This window comes from Solanum tuberosum, unplaced genomic scaffold (genome assembly GCF_000226075.1).
Source record: "Solanum tuberosum cultivar DM 1-3 516 R44 unplaced genomic scaffold, SolTub_3.0 scf00506, whole genome shotgun sequence".
NCBI classification, from domain to species: domain Eukaryota; kingdom Viridiplantae; phylum Streptophyta; class Magnoliopsida; order Solanales; family Solanaceae; genus Solanum; species Solanum tuberosum.
Window position 1 is genome coordinate 134,210 of NW_006239429.1, and position 21,965 is coordinate 156,174.

Below are 21,965 nucleotides of genomic sequence, written 5' to 3' on the forward strand. Positions count from 1 at the left end.
CATTCCCCCTAGAGAAGCTGTACATTAATACGATTAAGAGAAACTTGCCATTTTTGTACATTCAGTATACTCTACGGATAGAGGAATACATAGTTGAACATAGTAAATAAGAAATTGAAAGATTTCGTTGAAATTGTTCGTTGGAAATTTCCCTTGAAAGGACTTACGCTTTGCACCTGAAGGAGATTCTCTAGTTAGGTACAATGCAAACCTTTCATTTTGGTGGGTTGAAAGAGCCATAAAGGACTATAATCTCTTTCTTGAAAGAGTGTAAATTCTTCCTTTTCTTATCCCAATTTCCCACTCTTTCTGTGAGGCATGACGCCTTGACAGGCTTTGACCCGCTTTCCTTCGCTTACCGGAGAGTGTATTCTTTATTATTGACTTTTCACGGTTGATCGCACCTCGCACCTAAAGGAGTCGATCCTTGTGAGGAGGATGACTCTTCTCTTGCTAAAAGTGCTTACTCATGATCTATCGTGCAGTTGATGGTATCATTCTGAGATGATGTGTGCTTAAATCGCATATTAAAAATAATTTTTTTATAAATAGCATTTCAGAAACACAATCGTTTAATCAATTGTCAACACAAATACGATTGATAAATATGCGATTCATATGTCAGGTTTCACAAATGTTATTTACAAAGTCATGTATATGATTTATAAATAGCTACTATTGTATTTCGTCTTTTGAAAGTCAACAAAAGAATTGTTTTAAGGTTTATTTAGAATATTTATTTGACATAGTTTATTTTCTTAATTCTAATTTCAAATGACGAAAACATATCTTTTTCTATTCTTTAAATTTTGGAGCAAAACAATTACTAATATTTGCATTCATGTGTATCGCCATCTTGATAACATGAATCAAGAGATGCTTTGTGCATAGATGAACGTTTTTTCTTCTTTCTTTTTCTCATTTTAATTGGTATTGGTACTTTATTATTATTATTACTATTAATAATAAGTAGCTAAACTACAAGATGCAGAGTCATATTGTATTTGTCCTGCTATTGGCAAACAAATCTAACGAGTGATGATCATCCTTCAGTATTATATCAAATCCCAGTTTTTGTTGTTGGATTTTCATCCCTATTAGCGAGTTTTATGACCCATTAATCCTCTAAACAATTGATGGGTTTTTGTGGACTATCGGAATTTATCTCTATTTCAATCTTGGTATGCATTTTCTTTTCTTAATTCTCTTTGTTATATTTATCGATTCTTGTAATTTCAATATGAAAATCTTTTCTGGTTTTTTTTTTTTTTATTTATATTTTTCGCAGGAATTCTGCATTTGTGTTTGAATTGATTTGTCAAGTTGGGATTTCTTGATCTAAAGGGAATTGATCCTAGTTTATAAATTTTTGACAAGAACTAGGTGGGTACAGTGAAGAAAAATTAGATATTCAGATCCCATTTGTTAGTGGATGATTGAATAGATGTTCAAGTTGGTTTCATTCATATTTAGGATATGGATAGTTAATATTATTTTTTTTCTTATTTGGTTGTGCATTTGTCATAGCGACGAGTGAAGTGCTTATTCTTCAAGAATAAGTTCCTATTTGATTTCCTGAAGAATTTTTCTTAGCAGTTGCGGAGATTTGTGGGATTGTTACTTTTTGGCATGTAAAACTTACTCCTTAGGAGTTCCTATGGAAAATAATATCGAGACAAAGTTGTATTTTTTTTAACCTCCCCCTAGTTTTCTCTCTTTTACGCTTCCTCAGTTTGACATGTATGCAAGTTTCATATACGGGATAGGCTATTTGGCTTCTTACTAATCCTTGTTGAACGTAGGAATGGAAAGGAACATTCCACAGTATTTGAATTCAAGGGACTTGCATATTTTGTTTGATTTGTGACCATTCATTGTATTGCTTGAGTTTGAGTACTTGCAATTGAAAAACTATTTGTTTTAGCTAGGGTCTATCAGAAACAACCTCCTTACTCCACAAAGTTATGGGAAAGACTTACATACATCCTCAGACCCTAATTACTGAAATTATGTTGTTGGTTGTAAGGGCTCTCACTGGAACAAAAACTCTATCTTGATCACTTGCTCCAAGAGCCTAAATCTGTATTTTCAACTGCTAGTGAAACTATTGCTTGACATTGTCTACACCTAAAGTGCCAATGAGTGATTGTCTATTGTCACCAAAATTGCCATATTTTCAACACACAACATTTCAACAGGTATTAGATTCTGTAACGAGTTTATTGCAAAGAACCTTATATATGTTAAAATGTTGAACCTTTTGACGTTTAAATTTTGGATCAAAAGACATCCAGCTGCATATTTTCCTCCATTATAGCTTGGTCATCAATTCATTGAGTTTGCATTGTTTTACTTTACCCTACATGTATCATTGATATAAAAGTAGCTGTCATATTCTGTGTTTCTTCCATTAGGAAAAACACAGCCGATGTTTTGACAATGCATTGACAGGCGAACAGTCAAATATTTAAATGATATAAGCGTAGTTAAGGACACTGAGCTACTAATGATTTAGCAATTCACCAAAACCCCTTCGACGGAAAATTATATTATTTATACATGATTAAACTTACCAACTTTACATATTTTTATAAAGGTTATTACCTAAAGTCAGTTTAACAACCATAATTTGGTTAAAATAAATTAAAATTGGGAGGTGGTAGTATTTTTTTAATGAGAATAAGGGAAGGGTAAAGCGGGAAAGTCGGCTAAATTTACAGGTATTTTATATTTAGATTTAATTGGCCATTGAAAAGTCTAATGTTTTTTTTATATTATAAAGTAGTGTGTTTTCCCTGAAATCGAAGAGGCGAGAAGCAAAAAAAAACAAAAAAAAACCATCTTTTTATCTGTCTTGTCTCAATTCCACAACTTTCTTCTCCCTCTCTCTCTTTCTTTGTAGAAATGGCAGATCAGCTCACCGATGATCAGATCTCTGAGTTCAAGGAGGCTTTCAGCCTATTCGACAAGGACGGAGATGGTTAGATTCTAAGCTTTTTCGATTTATTACAACAAGTTTCATTTCTATTTTCCAGATCTGGCTTTATTGACTTCCTGTTTAGTCTCTGTTTTAGATTTTAGATTTTAGATTTTAGATTTGATGGAACAATTATGATGATTTTGTGGATGTCAAATCTGTGTAAAAGTTCATTAATTTGGTGTGTAGGAATGATATTTCCCTTCAGAAAGAAACCGATTAGAGAAAATGGAAGATACGAGCTTCTTCATTCAATTTTGAGTGCCATAATTTATTAGTTTAGAAATATTGGAGATTTTTGTTTTTAAGATGTGGAAAAATGCAAATCAGAGGATTATATGCGAAGCATTCAGTCGGATGCATGAAAAAAAATAATAGGATTTTGATGTTCAATCTTGGGCATTATTTGTAACAATGGTGAATCTTTGATCCTGTAGTCGTAATTAGTACTCCTATTTGATTACTTTTTTTGGATATGGGCCAAAGCTTCTGTCTTTATAGCTAATGATATCAACTTGCTTTAAATGGTAGTTATAGGTCCTTTGTATTTATTGTAGCCGTGTATGAGTAGATCTCTTGCAGATTCTGTATTAGTTTACAAGCATTTAAAATGGTACTTGTGTTTTTACTTTAATAAAGCAAAATCCTTGGCCTAGTGGTCAATGACGTGGGTTGAGAATCATGAGTTCTCATGTTCAAATTCAAACACTAGGTGATTTTTCCCCGCCTTGGTTGACAGAGTTACTTGGTACCTGATGTTGGTGTGGGAGGTGACACGTATCCCGTGGAATTAATCGAGGTGTGCCAAAGTTGGTTTGGACACCATGGTTATCAAAAAAAAATTATCTTTCAGAAATAAGATGCTGCAAATAATGGTCTAAATATCTGATTTGACGGACTTCAATGTCTTTTACCCAAAATGACCCAATATACGCTCTTTTATTTTTCCATTTAATTTAATATAATTTTTAAGGGATGCTGGGGATGAAGTGACGATTTAAATAATATATCAGTTTGAGGAAGAGCTATAGTTTGTGTGTTACATGATGGTGTATTCTTTGGAATTCCAACTGTTACATGTGTTGACCGTCTTTTTTCTTTATCAGTTACCACTTCAGAACTGGCTTTGCACATGCAACATTTTGGATCTTGTTTTGCTTGTGTAGCAGAAAGATGCAAATATCTTAAAAGATTCATGTATTTTGTTTGGAATATGTATTATGACACTATGTTTTTTGATTTAATTATTTATCAGACTGCTTGCTGTTGACTTTGTGAGATAGCATATGAGATGTGTCTTCTAGACTTTGGCATAACATAGAGGCCTTAGGAAAGAACTTTGGCTCTAGTTAGTCACCCCCAACCCACAGGTGGATGTAATCATCTGAATTATCTGGTATGGTTAACTTTACATTTGGTTTCTTTTGAAAGTACGCATTGGAAAAAGAAATGCAGTCAGTAGCATACGTTGTTTGATCCTTCTGGTTTAGTATGTTGATATTGTTGTTTTGAATAGGTTGCATTACAACTAAGGAGCTTGGGACTGTGATGAGGTCGTTGGGACAGAACCCAACTGAAGCTGAGCTCCAGGACATGATAAATGAAGTGGATGCTGATGGTAATGGAACCATCGACTTCCCAGAGTTTTTGAACCTCATGGCCAGGAAGATGAAGGATACAGACTCAGAGGAGGAGCTGAAGGAGGCATTCAGAGTGTTTGACAAGGACCAGAATGGGTTCATCTCTGCTGCTGAGCTCCGTCATGTGATGACTAACCTTGGTGAGAAGCTGACTGATGAAGAAGTTGATGAAATGATCAGGGAGGCTGATGTCGATGGCGATGGACAAATTAACTATGATGAGTTTGTTAAGGTCATGATGGCCAAGTGATTTCCCTCTTCTGAAGTTTTTTTTTTAACTGTGAAAAAAGACCTAACATTCGTCAGACTGGGTCAGCTTTGGGATAATGGTTTCTTTTAACAAATTTATCCAGTTAGGTTGTACCTTCGGATGAATGTAATGCTCTATCGTTTGGTGGTTGAATCACTTTCTTTCTCTTATTTGGTTGTCTTGTACCTCGGCTGATAAAGTTGTCTGGTTCATATTTAGGGCTTTGTTGAACTAAGTCTATGGAGACTGTAACTTTTTATTTATTTATTGACGAATGCAGTTGTAATAGCTTGCATTAATGCAAACTTTTTGAGGCTGGAAATTGTAAGAGTCTCTAGCCGTCATGCAGCTTACAAACAAATTGTCAATTGTTTTATTATGTTATTGGGGTGATTCTTTATGTTCGTTGCAGAAGTTGTTAGGACTCTAGTGTAGGTGTCGAAAAATCCACTTTTTTACTGCAGAATTTCACTGATAACTGGTGATTGTTAGGGCTCAGGAATAGAGTTGGGAATAAGAGTTTGATAATTGAAGCAAGAATGCATATCATTTAACATGGTTTTAGTGGTAAATGTAAGAGTTGTATTTATTGATTAATTTGATTCAAATCTAAGTAATCTTCATTTTAGATTGATTGCGAACATCAATATAAATAGATCTATGTGATTCAATTCACCATGTAAATGAAGTCTTTGTCGTTGTTCTAGAAAGATCAAAACGATTTGATTGTTCTGGTTAATTTGAAATATATGTAAACAAATTTTGCATATTTATGGCATTATTAATTAACTAGTAAAATGTACAAAACTAATTTTGCATATTTATAACATAATTAGCGTTCAAAATATTTTTCCTTTTTTAACGTGTACTAAAGGACACACACACATATGGTCCAAAGACAAGTCATTATTAGTCAAATGTTTTGAAATCTCACAAACTATAATGATACCAAAAATTCACCCCTGCCGGCTGGCTTCCCATAATCGTTCTCTTTTCTTACAAAGGAAAAAAAAAACAAGTGAGTAGAAGTAAGGAGTAATAAATAATTTTATTACCTAGAAATAATAAAATGGAATACTAATATTTTAATTAAATTTTATACTGGTCTGACGATACCGAGGCAATAAGAGAGAGAGAGTGTGTGTTTGTTTAGAGAGAGAAAGTTGGGAAATGGGACAGTTCACCGGAGACTTGGTATTTTCCGAGCAATAAGCTGAGGATCTGAAGCCAATTTCAGTTCAATTTCGAATTTTTCACCGTAATGGAAGGTATCAATCTGTTTCTCCTTTATTTTCTTTGTAAAACCCTAGAGATTTGGGCTACTCTTTGACTTTTGACTTTCACTTTCTCGATTTTACTGAATTTAGCTCATACTGGTTGAGGGATTAACACTTGGGTTTTCCTGAATTTTGTTTTGGTCTATTCTTTGATTTTTAGTGATGTTTGGTGAGCAAAATTTGCTTATGATCTTTGCCTGAGTGTTCCAGTTTTTATGCTCAAAGTTTTTAGTTTTTTGCTTTGTTAAGTTAAATTTAGGCTCTTTTTTCAAATTGGAGGGGCGAAAATTTCATTTTAGCTGGTAAAAGGAGATGGAAGGAAAATTAACTGCAAAGACCAAATGATCTTGCAGTTCTATTTGGATTTTAGTCTTTGGAGTTGGGATTGGGCCGCCCTGTGTTTAACTAACATCAGGGTGATTTATTGTCTTTGTATATTCGTCTCCCATTTATTTTCATTTGCTGGAAGAGTTGTTCTTGTAAATGCTTCATACTGGGAAGAGAAAGTAATGAAAAGAAGAAACTTTATTTCTCCATTCAAATACCAATATAAACAACAAAAATCAAAACGATAACAGGGAAGTTTTGCATACAAATTCTTGCATCTGTAAATGGAAGGTATGGGTGAATTATTTATCTGTCTTTCAACTGTGAGGAAATGGAAAAAGGTACTAACTCGAAAAAAGTCTAAGTAGTCCTACTTAGTTAGATGTTTAATGTTGGAGAATTGGAAGCTTGAAGCATTCTTTAGATATATTTCTCCCCCCTTCTTTGCCTAATCACATCAGAAAGCAGCAACTGTAAACGTGAGATGAGAAAAAGAGAGAAAGCTCTTACTGAATCAGTGTTGTCAAAGGTGAAAAGTGGGAGAAATGCCAAATCTGTTGGGGCTTTACAAAACAAAACCCAGGCTGAAAAAAAAGGGTATAAATCTGCAATTCCACATAATAACTATAATTCAATCAACAATAATATGGACAAATGAGTTGACAATTTTTTTAAATAATTTTAATGAAATTAGCGCCACTCTTTTAGATAGAGCCCATCGGTCATGAGATGCACATAAGCTGGCTTATCTTGTACTTATCCATGTTCCTCCATTTGTCCAATAAATATTCCTATCTCAGCCTCTTAGCTAAAGATCAATTGCACTTCTGCATACATAAGCAGTGCACCTTTTTCTAAGACACAAGTTTCAAAATGTTATGGCATGTTTATGACCACAAGATCAAAAAGTCTTCCTTCCTTTTAAACTTAAAATCCATACTGATCAAACTATTGTTACATAAATTGAAAATTTGACTCGACGGAAGTAATAATATTAGTATCTTTATTACCAAAAGAAATCTTGGATTCTTAGCTCGTGCTAGGTTTTGTTGAATTCAGTTAAAAGTGAAAATTTACTGAGTAACATTCATAATAATGGATTAATGATTGCTATTTACTTGGTTGATTAGTTGACAGTAAGAGGCTGCATCATGAATCTCCAATGCTACCCTTTAAACCTAACGTCTCATGCCCGGCTTTTGATTAACTAAATTTTGAGGTGCAATAAATTATGTGTCTTAATTTTGAGGACATGGATATTGATTTTTAGAAGTATCTGTTTTGTGGAGAAGAAGAATTTTTGCCGTTGTGAGCATCAAATTAAATATTGTCCTGGACATTCTTAAGTTTTATGGTCATTTGGTTGCCAAATTTTAGGTGATAGCTGGCTTATGAGAATAACTTTAACATCTTGATAACTTTTATGCATGTTTTATAGTGATTTTTTTTATATATTAACATTTTAATGACAGTTTTGCATATAATATAATGACTTTCTACTTACACTCCTCATAAAGTCTATGCACTAGCATCTGTATGTTGGTGTTATTAAGGTAAAATTTTGACTGATACACCTCAGCAAATCGCATCTAGTTTAACTTGTGAAATTAACACCCCAAAAGCTAGGTCAAAGGGAGGAGGATTGCCCAAGCCTTATAAGGAGTCCACCAATGTGAAACTTTTGTCATTCTTTAACACCCCACCTCACGCCCAGTGCTTAGCATCTGGTGCGTGGGCAATTTTGATTTTGGGGTCCCCAACATTGGGTGGGATGGGCCCTGCTGATATCATTTATCATATGCAGTAATTTGTGTAAGTTGCAATGCATAAATATTATTATGGGTGCGAAATCCAAAAGGGTAAGCTTATTTCTTTTCATGGATATGAATCAAGTCTAAGTTGCTCGAACTAGGATGCGGGTGTCCGATACAGGTGCGGATCTAGAGGTCAGATCTTTCATGATCTAATTTTTAAGATTCGGGAATATGGATCCATGTATGGATACGGGTGCGGGGATTCGCCTAAATGTAATTAAAATATCTTAATAGAGTTATAAAACCTAAATTATGAGATATTATGTGGAGAACTTGAGGAGAATCTTGGAAGGAGATTAAAGGAAAATGAGTGACATAGAAATTTCTATATAAAATGTATTCCATTTTCTTCAATTTCACCTTAGCTTTTGTATTGATTATAGAAATCATTAAAACTGTCCAGACTTTCTCCATCGATTTTGGTCAAAGTACCCAAAATTGGTTGACCAAATCGGACATGGATCCCACACCCATGTCGTGTCGACACAGGTGCGGCACCAAAAGTGAAGAGTCCGAGCAACTTGGAATCAAGTCGTCTAAGATGGACTACAAATCTTCAAATTGGTCAGGGAACCATACATGTAATGAACAACATGAATATTGTTATAAACAAGGATGTTAGACTACCCACTCCCTTAGACCCGTATAAACAGACCATCATTTTCTTTTCAACATACTGTCCATATCTCCAAAGAAGAAACTATACTTGAATGCAGATTTGTGAAAATAGAGAAGTGTGCACTTGAGTGGGATCTATTCTTCCTTAGTTCTGAACTGGATGCTGGTTGAGAATTAATTAGCCCAATCTCCTTCTGGAGGTCCATTCTAGCTGATTTGGCAGAATAGCAGATAAAATACAGGTATTAGTGGCTGCAGCAATAACGAAGTGGCTTTTAACATAGTTAGTATGTTTATTGCAGGAATCATAAAAGTGGTGCTGAGTGTGAGGTATCTTTCTTAGTTGATGAAGAAACTGATAGCGATAATGTGTCCTAGGCACCACTAACCCATTGATGTTCTGATTTAGATGCTGCTAATGTTTGTTGCATGGCCATGGCCGTAAAAATTCTTATAGTCCAAGGATTCTCTACTCTGGCATAATATCCTCCCTAATTTATTTTCTTTGACATGCAAAAACAATTCATTGGTTTCCCCTTGAGGAGCTTGCTCTTGCTTTTGTAGACTTTGAACTTTCATGTTATGTTCTTGGTGCAGCAATTCCTGGAACATATCTAATGAGTTCATAATCTCCTTTATCTGTCACTACAGGTGTATCTCCAGACCGGGAATCTGTGGAGTCTGGCGCAAAAAAATCCAGTATATCTTCAGGTGGCAGGGTTCATGATCGGAAAGAGTTTCTCCATAGGTTTGTAGATAGTGAAAGCCTGACCGAAAACCTTAAAACGTGGTATGAAGAAACAATAGAAAATTCAACTCATAAGGAACCCTCATTTGATGTCCCTTTTGAGTTGATAGATCTTCAAAAGTTCGATTATGCTTTGGGAGGAGTTCCATTTCAGCAGCTGATTCGTATGCCTAGTGCTGTTTATGCCTCGACTTCTGGTGCTGCGGAAGCAACTGCTTATCTTGCTCTGGAGGATTTTTTACATGCAAGTGTGAAAGGTTTGTGGGAGGCATTTTGGGGTCAGGATGAAACTTTGCCTTTCTATGTTTCTTGTGTCTATAATTCAAACCTGAGATTTTATCAGGCTGAGAAAGCCATTTCGAAAGGGAGGCTAGGAGGTCTTTGTGCCACAGCTGTAATGCTAAAAAACCCAAGGCATCCACAAGGGAAGTGGGATGATATTCTGGAACTTGCTATTCTAAGGTCTGATATTGGAAACCTTGCTACAGAAGAGAATGACTGTAAACCTTGTCTCTCAATTTTAGGCGAAGCTTTATTCTTTGCTCTAAGAGTATTGGTTGCAAGAAGCATCAGCAGATCCAATATTCCTCTCAGTTTGAATTCAGTTTTTGTTCTTTTAGTTGACACTCAATATGGTGGAGTCCTAAAAGTTGAAGGAGATATACGCAAGTTGGAAATGGATTTGAATGATGTATATGGTTGTGCTGCTGAATGGATAAAGAATAATGCTTTAATTACCATTTCTCCCATCGATAGGATCTGGAACAAGCTTGGAAATGCTAATTGGGGGGATATTGGGGCTTTACAGGCACTTTATGCGACCTTCCACTCAATCACACAATATGCTGGAATGTCAAAGAATTCAATTGAAGATTTGGCTGCGGACCACAGTGCTCGGCTTCAGGCAAGAAGAATTGAAAGACAATTGGGGGATAGCTGGGTGAATGGAAATGGTTTGTTTCGCTACCAGCAGCGTAGTGCTTCACCTGAAATTGTTGAAGTACATGAAGAGTCCTTCAGGTTAGAACCTGACAAGTCCATGAAGCTGGAAATCGGTTCTGTTGTGCTGATAGAAGATTCAAACTGGAAGAAGGATTATCAGATAAATGAAGTCCTAACAGATGGAGAAATTCCATATTATATTGCATCTTCTGTCGAAGATCCTGGTACGACTTCATTTTTATATGTTGGTTCACATCCTTCTCTGCTGGAACCAGCGTGGGAAGATATGAAGCTGTGGTATCAAGTTCAGAGGCAGACAAAGGTATTGGGTGTTATGAAGCAAAAGGAGTTGTCTAGCAAGTATCTACCTCAGTTGAATGCATCTGGGCGGATAATTCACCCTGGCCAATGCAGGAGACCAAGCTCGGGCAGTAACTGTGATCGTCAATGGTGTGGAACTCCAGTTTTAGTGACTAGTCCAGTGGGCAGAACAGTTGCTGATTTGGTGAGACTTGGCCAATTTGGTTGTGATGAGGCTATTAGATGTTGCCATGACTGCTTATCTGCCCTTTCTGCTGCTGCCTCAGCTGGCATTCGGCACGGCGATATCAGACCTGAGAATGTTATTTTTGTTAATTCTGGTGTGAGGCAGCCTTATTTCGTTCTCATTGGTTGGGGACATGCTATTTTAGAAGAGAGGGATCGTCCTGCAATGAATTTACATTTCTCCTCTACCTATGCCCTTCAAGAAGGGAAACTGTGCTCAGCCTCTGATGCAGAGAGTCTGGTGTACATGCTTTACTTCTCTTCTGGTAGTAACATGCCTAATTTGGATTCGGTTGAAGGGGCACTGCAGTGGAGAGAAACCTCTTGGTCAAAAAGGTTGATCCAACAGAAGCTAGGAGATATTTCTGCTGTCTTGAAAGCATTCGCAGATTATGTTGACAGCCTCTGTGGAACGCCATATCCGATGAATTTTGATATCTGGCTCACAAGGTTAAAGAGACATATTCCCGTGGAAGATCATGGAAAGCAGATTGATACCTTGAGTTAGAGATTTTGTTTTCAGCTATGGAAGCCTTGCAGCCGAATACTTTGTGGCTCTTGACAGTCTTTCAAGATCTCCATGAGTATAGGAAGATGGATCCCTTCAATTAGTAGGTCCTCAATGCTGGGCAGGAGTTCACGTAGGCGTCTACCAACTTGAACAGTAAATCAACCTGTGCTTCCTGCATCTTTCAGAAACTTGAAGTTTAACAGTTAATGGCCCCTGGAGCATGCGGTGCTCATTAGCTATCCAGCTTTTGCATTTGTGAACAGTTACAGAGGTGTTTTTCTTTTTTGCCTTTTGTCAAATGTGATTATTTGTTGTAAAGACAGGAACTTGTTGAGATTTCCCTGAGTGAGATATGTGTGATTGTTTACTTTACAGACTTTTAGGAGTAGGACACTGTTCAGTATATTATTCCTACATCTGTACATGGAATATCAATTTCTGTGCTTCATGAATATTCCTGGTGTAGTTGAATTATGTTGCTTACCGAGTAATTTCTTCGTACGGAAACTTACATGTTGATATCGTTTGGATGACTTGTTCGTTTAGCTCAATGCATTCAACGACATATAAAATAGTTCTTCAAACCACAAAATCAGTAAACTTAAAACTTTATTTCATGATCATTTTTTCCGTTCAACAGTTAACTTTATCTGAAATCTCAAACCATTTCATAATTAGAAAAATACCATCTTAAAACTACCTTGTTTTGCTTTTTATCTCAAATTGTTCATGATGACCCATTAAACGTAAAAATAAAATAAAATAAATCGTCTACTTGTTTAAATTGAAACATCAAACTCACACCCGTAATATTACAACATTATAGAAGCTTAGCTCTGATGACCCAACCGTTAGGAGGCAGTGGCATCCTAATCGAAAGCTCTGATATCGCATTTAAAGATCATAAAGAGTCAAAAAAATTGTAAGTGGCGTTAGTTATTGTGATGCATGTGGCAAACAATATTATCTTAAAAAATTCCAATCATTACTACCTTTGTACGTTTTCAAATAATAATGACAAGAATGAACAACCTTTTTCCTTGATAATGGCAAGTTTTGAAAGAAACTAACTCTATGTTTATCATCATTTCTTGTATCTCTTTGTTTCTCGTAATATATGGTAGGTATGAAAGTGAAATGAAGTATAATCCAACCGACAAGGGGATACCGTTTAACATTCTTTATAGACCAAAGATTACTACAAGAAAATTAACAACAAAAATCAGATTCATCGTTTTAAAATGCAAACTATTACTCTGGATTTTCAAACTTGGGAGTTGTAAAGCTTACAGTTCAGAATTACAAGATACTATAAATCGCTTTCATCATCACAGTGGTGGAAAAATCCCGTTAACATGGTAGAGATAGATCATTCAATAAGAACGAAATAACCAAATCTTATCTGAACCCTTAATCGGCATCCATCTCCTCAAGTGCAGCTTTAGCTGCAGCCTTTGCTTCCTCTAAAAGATTATCAGGAACCTACAAATAAGAACATCAGTATTTTAGAGTAACATTTGATACTAACTCCTTTGTGTCAGTCAAACTACCCTTAAAAAAATGGAAGAATAAAACGGAATACGTGACTTTATAGAAGGAAAATTTAACTTAGAAGGATACTGATTTACCTTCTGATGTTGGCGGTTAGACTCATCACATACCCAGCTCATTTCAAGTTCAAATGCCTTGTCCTTTGCCTCATCATGTACTCCGTAAATTCTGCTTGCAAACAAAACATGTTGTCAAAGCACTGAAGGAGAAAGTATTTTACCACTAAGCATTGAACCAAAAAAATTTGAACGACACACTGAAGAGTTAAATTCTAGTAGTTGATGGAATCAGCAAAAACCCTTTAGGATGGTCAACCCATCTCCAAGAATGACTCTCATATGGACTACAGTTCTTCAAACGAAGTTTATTGTATAGACATTGTTCTACTTGAGGAAACATGCAGAAAGCATAAATTGATGCCTTAATCTTTTGAAAATATAAACCACAGATACCAGAAATAAAAACACGTCTTCCAGACTACGAGATGGAATACAAATACGATTTCAGGCAGAACTAAGATTATTCTACATAGATCACAATGACACATTTTCATATCAAAGCTAAAGCGGTGGAACCACAGGGGAATATATACAGTAATCGAAGGTCAAAGAGCAACAAACATGCTTAAGCTAACTTGATTTGCAGGTAGTTCTCAGTGTCAAAAGACATAAATAATCATCTGTTGACAATCAGATCAAGTTGATAAATACAATAATGTTGCAAATGATGAAGTTCAATTGGAACAATTACTTACATTTTAGCTACCTCAATAATCCCTTGTCGACAGGTCATTTCAGATAACTTTAACTTCTCAATTTCTCTGCATATCACATAAGTATTATGTCACATAGCATAAAGAAAATTTAGTGCAAAGGAAGCCAAAAGGATAACAAATTAAAATGCTAGATTACATATAAGGGAACACTTGCTTGGATGACCTTATCACCATTTTTACTTCTCGACTCGGACTGCATAATGAACTACTCCCTATGCCCTGGGTTATTACACGTATGCCTATACCACTAGATCATCCCCGTAGGACTGATTAAATGCATGTCTTTTATGCAGAGTAGACTAGTACAGTGTGAAAGCTTATGGCATCAATCAAAAGATGTTGGAGGTAAATCACCATCTCGAACTTTCATGCCAGAGAGAAGAATATAAGACAATCGGCTTGTCCTTGCTGTAGCAGTTGATAATTCAATCCACACAATTTGTTTGTAGAAGTCAAATCTCAATCAAGATCTAAATAAGCTAACTAATGGTGTAACTCACACTTACTGACACACTTGAATAGTTTGGATATGTGCTGTCAATTGTCATTGACAATAATATGCTGGATTTCTATTTTTGAAAACCGCAGACCTATTGGCAAAGTTGGAGAATAAAAACCCAACCACCACACCATGGATTGTAGGAAAAACATATCAATGTACTAAAGTGTTTTGTGTTGAAGTGTAGGAATATCATTCTACATTACCTACTATATGAATGTGATTTACAGTTCTTGAGTTATTAGTAATTTAATTTTGAGAATTAACAGTCAACACAAATCTCATCAGTCTTCACAAGAAATATATGAAGATTTGAATCTGGAAGTTCAGATGTCGAGAACAGAACTACACACTTACGTTTTAGCAGCTTGCCTTCCCTTTCCAATAGCAGCACCGAAGTACCTCTACAACATATGCAAAGTATATTCACATATTAAATAAATAAAATGTAATAGGACCAGATCATAGCAAGGAAATAAAACATAAACTGTTTTTTATTTTTGGGGATAACTGATAAGTAGAAAATAAATCATAAATTGTTATCGGAATTTAAGAGTAGAGTCCAGTGGAACAAATATCTCTTGTAATTGAGAAAACGATTCAACTCACATAGGAGACACCAGAAGGCTCAACCACGTATAGTTGAGGTCCATCTCTATCATACCCTCCAAGAATCACCCCACATCCAAAAGGCCTGTAGAAAGTACACCAAAAGTTTCACATATATGCAAAAAAAAAGAACATCAAAAAAGAAAATTCTTTGATAAGTTTTACAAATAAAATAATCGTCAATATACAAACGGCTGTACATAATCCTACAAACCTGAGCCACCAATACAGTGTGCATAAATGCACATAACTAGCAACACGCTCTGCAAGTTCTTTCACTGGAATTGGCTCACCATATACACTGCAAATTGCAGAACCACCAACAAGACACAGAAAATTAGGGGTGACCAAGAAGAAACAAGCTCGCTAGAAAAAAAGGTATTTTTCAGCACTATACAATATTTTATGTTGAGACATAAAGAACCTTTTACACAAAAAACACATTGCAGAGCATCCCATAAAAGCCAAGAGCACTTTGTGAGGAGGGATATTGTTATACAGTGAGTTAGAGCCTGTTTGGATTGACTTAGTTTTGTAACTGGGAATTGAAAATCTCCAGATGTTACTCCTAACTACAAAAAGCTAGCCCAAGAAGTGACCTTACCATTCAAAGCCATCACACAATGCACAGACATTTCGTTAGGTTTTTATTCTATTTGACGCTTATTGGATGTTACTCTATGTAATTAGCACTATTGAGATACCATAGACACATCAAATACTTTCATTTGTAATTCAATTATATGCATATAGTGATTCAACAACATAATTGATGATTCCGTTCATTGATTGAAGTTATGAACGGGAAATAAACTTAGTTTCTTTAGATTTTGTACATGATCATCATTAAGTTATTTCACAATGAATAAGTACGCCCATGAATGTTATATGTTGGAGAACCAGAGGGCAAAACAAAATTCACACACAGAGATGTAAGTACATATATTTATATTGTTTACAGACACGGTGGCTTTAAGCAAACCTTTCAAAGCTGGTTGCTTCAGACTTGGCTCGGGAAACAATCTGCCTCCCATCTGCAGCCAAACCTGCAACAGCCTGTATATAAAGAATAAAGCAGTATGGAGAAAGTGAATCACCATTCAAGAATGACGGAATGTGGCTACCGCTTCCACCAACACATGTGCTAGGTAACTTTATTTATCAACGCTATCTACGAAGGGCATTGAGAGATGGAAAGAAATCACCTAGCATTTTTTGCCTCAACTAGGATATGAACCTAATTTTGACTATGATTTATGTACCTCAATCCAGAAAGTTTTTTTAGGAATTAAAAAACTCATTATAAGGAAGACAAATAAAGACAAGCCCTAAAGATGTCACTCACCCCCACCTACCACCCCCCACCCACCCAAAAAAGAAGTATTACCAAAACTCAAAGTATCTAGATGCTAATCAGAAGCACCATAAACAAACACAATGATAAACTATACAGAGGAGCAATACTTAGAGCCTCGAGGAACCACATGATTCTCCTGCCTCTAATCATTGCTCAATTATACCACATCTCTGCCATTCTTGTTTATGTATATGAAAGATGGCAAAGATCCTCTAGGAAAAATACCAAACTTCTATAACCTCAAGGATAAAAGAGCCAGCTTTTATACAAAGATCACACAAGTCTACCACTCCATCTAAAGACATGCAACAGCTACCACTGAAAACCTAAGTAATTACAAAAACTTAGTGATAATTTCTGTAGACATGCAACAGCTAAACAAGTCTACTACTCCATCTAAGAATCACAATTTTGATAAATTCTGTCAATAGTGCCATTTCTAGACAACACGTGAAGCAATTGATTTTCCATAAAAACTGAAGCAATTTTACTTTGTGATTTACTTTCAAATATAGATAAGAACTGAAAAGGAGAACAAACTGACCCCTTCTAAAGTTTTTCCATTTATTTACCTCTCAACATCTCTTAACTAAAAGTTCTCTAGTTTATCATAGTTTATTTTGACTTTATTTGCAATTTCATACTGCTTCTGTGACCTTAGTTACTTTAAAGCTCTGAATTTCTTCTTCTTCTTCTTTTTTTCTTACATTAGTAAAGCTCTGAACTTTCTTATGTTGAAGGTTCAATGCAAGCACCTCAATATGCACATCATTAAAAATTACTTTTACAAACTCAGTTACTTTAAAGCTCCAAACTTTCTTATGATGAGGCTTGGAGTTTACTTATATGAACCTTCCCTGCTGAGAAGGGAGATCACAGAACTTGATAATAAAGAAAGCTTTCTCAAACTTCGATTCCCAAGAAGATACAGATATAAAGCTCACAACTTTTCAGTTTGATATTTGAGATAACTAAATCAGAACTATTTGCCAACCCAAAATAATGCTCCTCTAATTTAATTATTCAAAATAACTCCTATCAGATGGTACTAGAACCTAGAAACTGAGCTGGCACTAAAATCAGGAGTCAATCCACTTTGCCTCAATCCAAACTAATTAGACTCCCCTATATGAATACTTTGTATTTAACTGCCACTATGAACTAATCCAAAGCTCAGATAAAGTTGAAAAGCTATGGTAGATTGACAGCCAGCAAAACATTAATGATAGTATGATACATCCTCTAAACACTGAACGGAAACATACCATGCCAGAATGGCGATGAACAGAATGAATTCGACGATTTGATCCCGGCAACATCATTTTGGAGGCTATTAGCTTCTCCACTCCCTATAATCCAATTCTCAAATCCATATAAAAAAACCCTAACTTTAATACAGAAAAAAGAAACAGATAAATTCCAATCGACAAAAAGGTAATAGGATCAAACCAAGACGATTCCATCCTTGCATTTGATTCCAACAACAGTACCACTGTTATCGACTGCTTTTCCGGCGTATTCGATCTGAAATACTCTGCCGTCCGGCGAGAATGTCGTCACCGATAGATCATATCCGGTTCCTATGCTACTCATATTTGCCTTTATTCTTCTCTACTACAGCTTCAGTTGAGCTCAAAGTTTTGTGTTTTGCAGCTCTCGGAGTTTTCTTTGTTCTCAAGACACACTAGAGACGCAAAACTTTGTTTTTAATTAATTTTAGCCTTGATCAAAAAAGCAAAAATGATCAAATTATTAACAAGGAATATAATTCTATTATTTTATTTTATTTAATTACATTGTATTTTGAGTTGACGTCAAAAAACAAATCTACTTTTTTTTCCCCTCAAATTTTACATCACAACTATTCATTACTATTATTTTTTCCTACTTAAACCATCATCTATGTATTAAAACACGTTTCAAGAATGACTAGGTCAACTATTTTTTTTCCTACTTGATCTATAAACGTCTACATTTTTACTTGAATAATAATGAAACAGTCTATAAATGGAATGTGAAACTTGTTAGAAAGTGATAATTTGGACGTGAACATAAGTCAATTTATGTAGGAAACTCTAGTGATATATCAACAATTCATTACATCAAATAAATGACATCTGATCATTAATTTTTTTTTAATGTTATTATTGTTTTTGTTTTTCGATTATTGGTATATTCTAATTTTTATGTTTCAAACCACAACTTACTCTTTAGAAGTTAGTAGTTTTTTCTTTCTTTCTTTCTTTCTTTTTGAAGCATAGTTTCACACCAAAAGGTCTTTGTGTCAATTGTGAGGTTAGCTTCATCTTTGCAACAACTCCTGATGAAAGGATTCTTTACATTTTCAACATCTCCTGATGAAAGCAATAGTAACCATTTCATTAAAGTTCACAACTAATGGCTGTGCTGGTGATGAGGCTGAATTTTCGCAGTTTGCAGAAGAAACAGGTAACAATTTTCTGTCTGTAAATTGTATAAACGATTTAAGAGCTTCTCTAAAACAACGTACCAAGTGTAATCCCACAATTTAAGAGCTTCTGTTATCTGTCGAATGTCTGCAATTTCACTACTCTTGTTCATGGTCGTCTAATATAAGAGTGTGCTTTGTTTTTTGGAAAATTTATCATGGAATTAGCTTATGCTACAGTTGCAGCTTCAGCTGCAAATCTCTCAATAAGTTTGATGTGTATATAGTTTATTTGCGGGCAGATCATTATGTTCATTCTTTTTGTACAAAAGAGCTAAAGGAGAACTTGCAAGGTTGTGGGAAGCGCGGAAGATGTTTTGTCAAGTGCATGTTGGCCCTCTGAGTCTTGACTCGTCAAAGAAGAAAACCTTCATCAATTGAAGAATGCCTAATAAATGAGACCAGTGAAGATGAAAACTTTTAATGATGTACTCACAAGAAATTCATTCTAGATAATACAAGGGAGTGTCCTCTATGCAGGAAACTGTTTCTTGAATACACTATATAACTTACAACAATGAACATGGACCTCTATGTGAAAACAAAACAATCGAGATTCTGTTTCTCGTGAAAAGGAAATTAGTAGGTAAGTTGTGGTTCAAACTCTGCAAAATCAACTGAACCTGACTCAATAGGTTTCATGAGATACGCAGCCAATAACTCAGAAGCCAAAGCTGCAATCAGAGGGATCTTTTTGAAATTCTTCACCAGTGGAATCTCATCACTCTCACTAACAGCAATTAGTTTGGTGTTAATCTCCACCATCCTGTCCAACTTCCTCTTGAATTCTGGGTTCTCAACATCAAGGACAGCAGGGAAAATCCTTGCAGTTGTGCGGTTTGTCTGCACAAGATAAGATTTTTAGAAAGGTTAGTGAAGCAAATAAATTTATGTCAGGAACCAATAGTTTAACAATTTACAAGGTACAACAGCAGGTACTACTTAACGTGGACAAGGTACATATACAAATGTGCGGATAATTTGTGTTAGTAACATCCAAAAAGTGTCTCTCTCTCCACAGGTGAACAGGGTATTCAAAAAAATTTGTAAGAACATATGTTCATTAGGCAGGCTAATGAAAACGGAAATCTCGTTCAATTTTGTTATAATGAAATGCGATTGAAATCGAATTGCAGTATCTATGGCATGCTAATCAAACAACGGTAAAGGAAGAGTAAGATACAGCCAATTGATCACCTCAATGATGACATGCATGTCAAATTCTTTGGTGTTAAGTCCAATGCCTTCGTAAAAATCTGTTCTTTGGCAATCATTCAAGTACATTGTGACATAAACCTGCATTTTGGTAAGCACAAGTAAGATTATTATCAAAACTATGTAGAAGGCAATGTAAAGAGCCTTTTCAAGTTGGCTTATCATAATGAAAGGATACTTCAAATGCAGGTGGTTAATTACCGAAAGGCAGAAGAAGCGAGACCACAGCTTTGCCTTCCAGTCATTGAGAAACTGAGGCTGTGCTTTCATCAAAGCAGAGAAGAAATCACCATGGCGGTTCTCATCTTGGCACCAGTTCTCGAAGTATTTGAAAATCGGATAACATATGAACTCAGGATTGGTCTTGAGATGCCTGTATATGGTAATGTACCTCCAGTACCCAATTTTCTCAGACAAGTAAGTTGCATAGAAGATGAACTTTGGTTTGAAGAAAGTGTATTTTCTTGCTTTGGTCAAGAACCCCAAGTCCAACGCCAAATTGAAGTCAGATAAACCCTTGTTCAAAAACCTGCAAAATTCCAACCAGCCAAACCTTCTCAATACTCGTAAAGTCTAAGTGATTTTCCCTTAGGGAAATGCATGTCTGATCAAGCATGCCCAAAGAGAGTAAAATATGAGCTTACCCGGCGTGGCGAGCTTCATCCCTAGACATGAGGGAGAAAATCTCTGCAACAACAGGATTAGTTTTCTGCAGACATAATTCAAATGTTAGTTGGTGGTAGTAACAAAAGTGTAACTATTCAACATTCAAAAATTTATCGAACTATCCACCTTTCTAAACTTTTATGACCATGATTTAAGTCTCGATTGTGAATATTTAACACAACACTATAGAAGTAAACTTTGTCATTAGAGTAAAAAGCACAAACATTTTGTTCCTTTTTCTTTATTACTTCTACGTTTCAATTTGTTTGTCTGGTTTTTTCACTTAAATTTTTTGAATCTCGTGGTCTTAAACTAAAGATACCTAGGAAAACACATTTTTTAAAAGCGGACTAAAAATGGCTACACAGCAATATAATCAAACTATAACTTATAAGTGGCTGCACAGCACTATAATCTACAAATTAGAAAAAGATTCAAACTTACTTCATAGAAGCCAAATATAACCTAGACAAGCTTAGCTCAAATAAACAAAATTACTACTATCAGATTTTCACAAAAGGTAAAACAGAAAAACTATAACAAGCTGGATAATAAAAATCTAATAGCACACTCACTAAGCTAATTCATCAGATAGCTTAATTAATTACGCTAATTTCAGAAGAAGAAATTCTCAATAAATACATACCTTGAGCCTCCTTCCAAGTTCCTTGTAGAGAAGAAAACCAGAGAACTCAGCAGTGCAAGACCTCTCCAAGAATTCAACAAAGATTTGCCTTAGAGGTCCCTGCATTTTATCAGCAGCTTCTTTAAACTCCTTGTTCCTAACAAAATGAGTCTGGTTGTAATCAGTTTTGAATTCCTGCAAAAGGGCTTCAAACTCAGCCTCATTCAGGTTCTTGTTGATCTCAGTGTTGAAAAGGGTCTCCATTTCATCAAAATCAGTAGTGTAAAATCTTGGTGTCAAAAGGGACTCTTTGATTCCTTGTTTCTGAGGTTTCTTGGAGGGTTTTGAAGTTGGTGGGGTGGTGGTGGCGGCTGACATTCTAACTGTGAACGGCAGTCTGCGGCTGCTCAGCCGTGCAGTGGTGGTGTTAATGGTGTTGAATTTGGTTATGGGTTTTACTAAAGCCATTTCTGCTGCCATTTTTTCCAACTACTTCAGCAGAAAGATTGGTTCTTTGAAGCTAAGGGGAATTGGGATATGAAGGGTGGAGA

The 21,965-nt window shown here is 35.5% G+C and overlaps 4 protein-coding genes across 5 annotated transcripts; 2 read left to right on the plus strand and 2 right to left on the minus strand.

Annotated features, from left to right (window-relative positions):
* The first annotated feature begins 2,791 nt into the window (after positions 1-2,791).
* On the plus strand, positions 2,792-5,209 carry LOC102599353 (calmodulin). Its single transcript, XM_006364690.2, has 2 exons — positions 2,792-2,980; positions 4,494-5,209. Exons 1-2 carry the CDS (start codon positions 2,905-2,907, stop codon positions 4,865-4,867), a joined length of 450 nt encoding a protein of 149 aa, XP_006364752.1. The 5' UTR covers positions 2,792-2,904; the 3' UTR covers positions 4,868-5,209.
* Positions 5,210-5,945: 736 nt separating this feature from the next.
* LOC102599681 (uncharacterized) lies at positions 5,946-12,157 on the plus strand. The gene is made up of 2 exons (XM_006364691.2): positions 5,946-6,135; positions 9,555-12,157. The coding sequence occupies exons 1-2, from the start codon at positions 6,129-6,131 to the stop codon at positions 11,645-11,647; spliced, it is 2,100 nt and encodes a 699-aa protein (XP_006364753.1). The 5' UTR covers positions 5,946-6,128; the 3' UTR covers positions 11,648-12,157.
* Positions 12,158-12,808: 651 nt separating this feature from the next.
* On the minus strand, positions 12,809-18,168 carry LOC102600015 (proteasome subunit alpha type-3). Its single transcript, XM_006364692.2, has 9 exons — positions 17,891-18,168; positions 17,707-17,790; positions 16,067-16,140; positions 15,299-15,385; positions 15,085-15,169; positions 14,833-14,879; positions 13,956-14,021; positions 13,279-13,369; positions 12,809-13,132 (listed from the first exon to the last, which is right to left on the minus strand). The coding sequence occupies exons 1-9, from the start codon at positions 18,032-18,034 to the stop codon at positions 13,061-13,063; spliced, it is 750 nt and encodes a 249-aa protein (XP_006364754.1). The 5' UTR covers positions 18,035-18,168; the 3' UTR covers positions 12,809-13,060.
* Positions 18,169-19,304: 1,136 nt separating this feature from the next.
* LOC102600334 (magnesium-protoporphyrin IX monomethyl ester [oxidative] cyclase, chloroplastic) lies at positions 19,305-21,965 on the minus strand. 2 transcript variants are annotated; one of them, XM_006364694.2, is made up of 5 exons: positions 21,436-21,964; positions 20,768-20,832; positions 20,325-20,652; positions 20,106-20,204; positions 19,305-19,751 (listed from the first exon to the last, which is right to left on the minus strand). In XM_006364694.2, the coding sequence occupies exons 1-5, from the start codon at positions 21,892-21,894 to the stop codon at positions 19,488-19,490; spliced, it is 1,215 nt and encodes a 404-aa protein (XP_006364756.1). In that variant the 5' UTR covers positions 21,895-21,964; the 3' UTR covers positions 19,305-19,487. The 2 variants fall into 2 exon arrangements, with proteins under 2 accessions (XP_006364756.1, XP_006364755.1); XM_006364693.2 differs by having other exon boundaries at positions 20,106-20,652; positions 21,436-21,965.

Bases quoted from the DNA above. Each gene is read 5' to 3' on its own strand.
- LOC102599353 (XM_006364690.2), top strand. From the start codon at position 2,905: ATGGCAGATCAGCTCACCGATGATCAGATCTCTGAGTTCAAGGAGGCT. The intron at 2,981-4,493 runs GTTAGATTCTAA...TGTTTTGAATAG, and splicing joins ATTCGACAAGGACGGAGATG to GTTGCATTACAACTAAGGAG.
- LOC102600015 (XM_006364692.2), bottom strand. From the start codon at position 18,034: ATGAGTAGCATAGGAACCGGATATGATCTATCGGTGACGACATTCTCG. The intron at 17,791-17,890 runs GTTTGATCCTAT...ATTGGATTATAG, and splicing joins GCAAGGATGGAATCGTCTTG to GGAGTGGAGAAGCTAATAGC. The intron at 13,133-13,278 runs GTAAATCAGTAT...TCTTATTTGTAG, and splicing joins CTAACCGCCAACATCAGAAG to GTTCCTGATAATCTTTTAGA.
- LOC102600334 (XM_006364693.2), bottom strand. From the start codon at position 21,894: ATGGCAGCAGAAATGGCTTTAGTAAAACCCATAACCAAATTCAACACC. The intron at 20,653-20,767 runs GTAAGCTCATAT...GGAATTTTGCAG, and splicing joins GATGAAGCTCGCCACGCCGG to GTTTTTGAACAAGGGTTTAT. The intron at 19,752-20,105 runs GTGATCAATTGG...TATCTTGTGCAG, and splicing joins ACATGCATGTCATCATTGAG to ACAAACCGCACAACTGCAAG.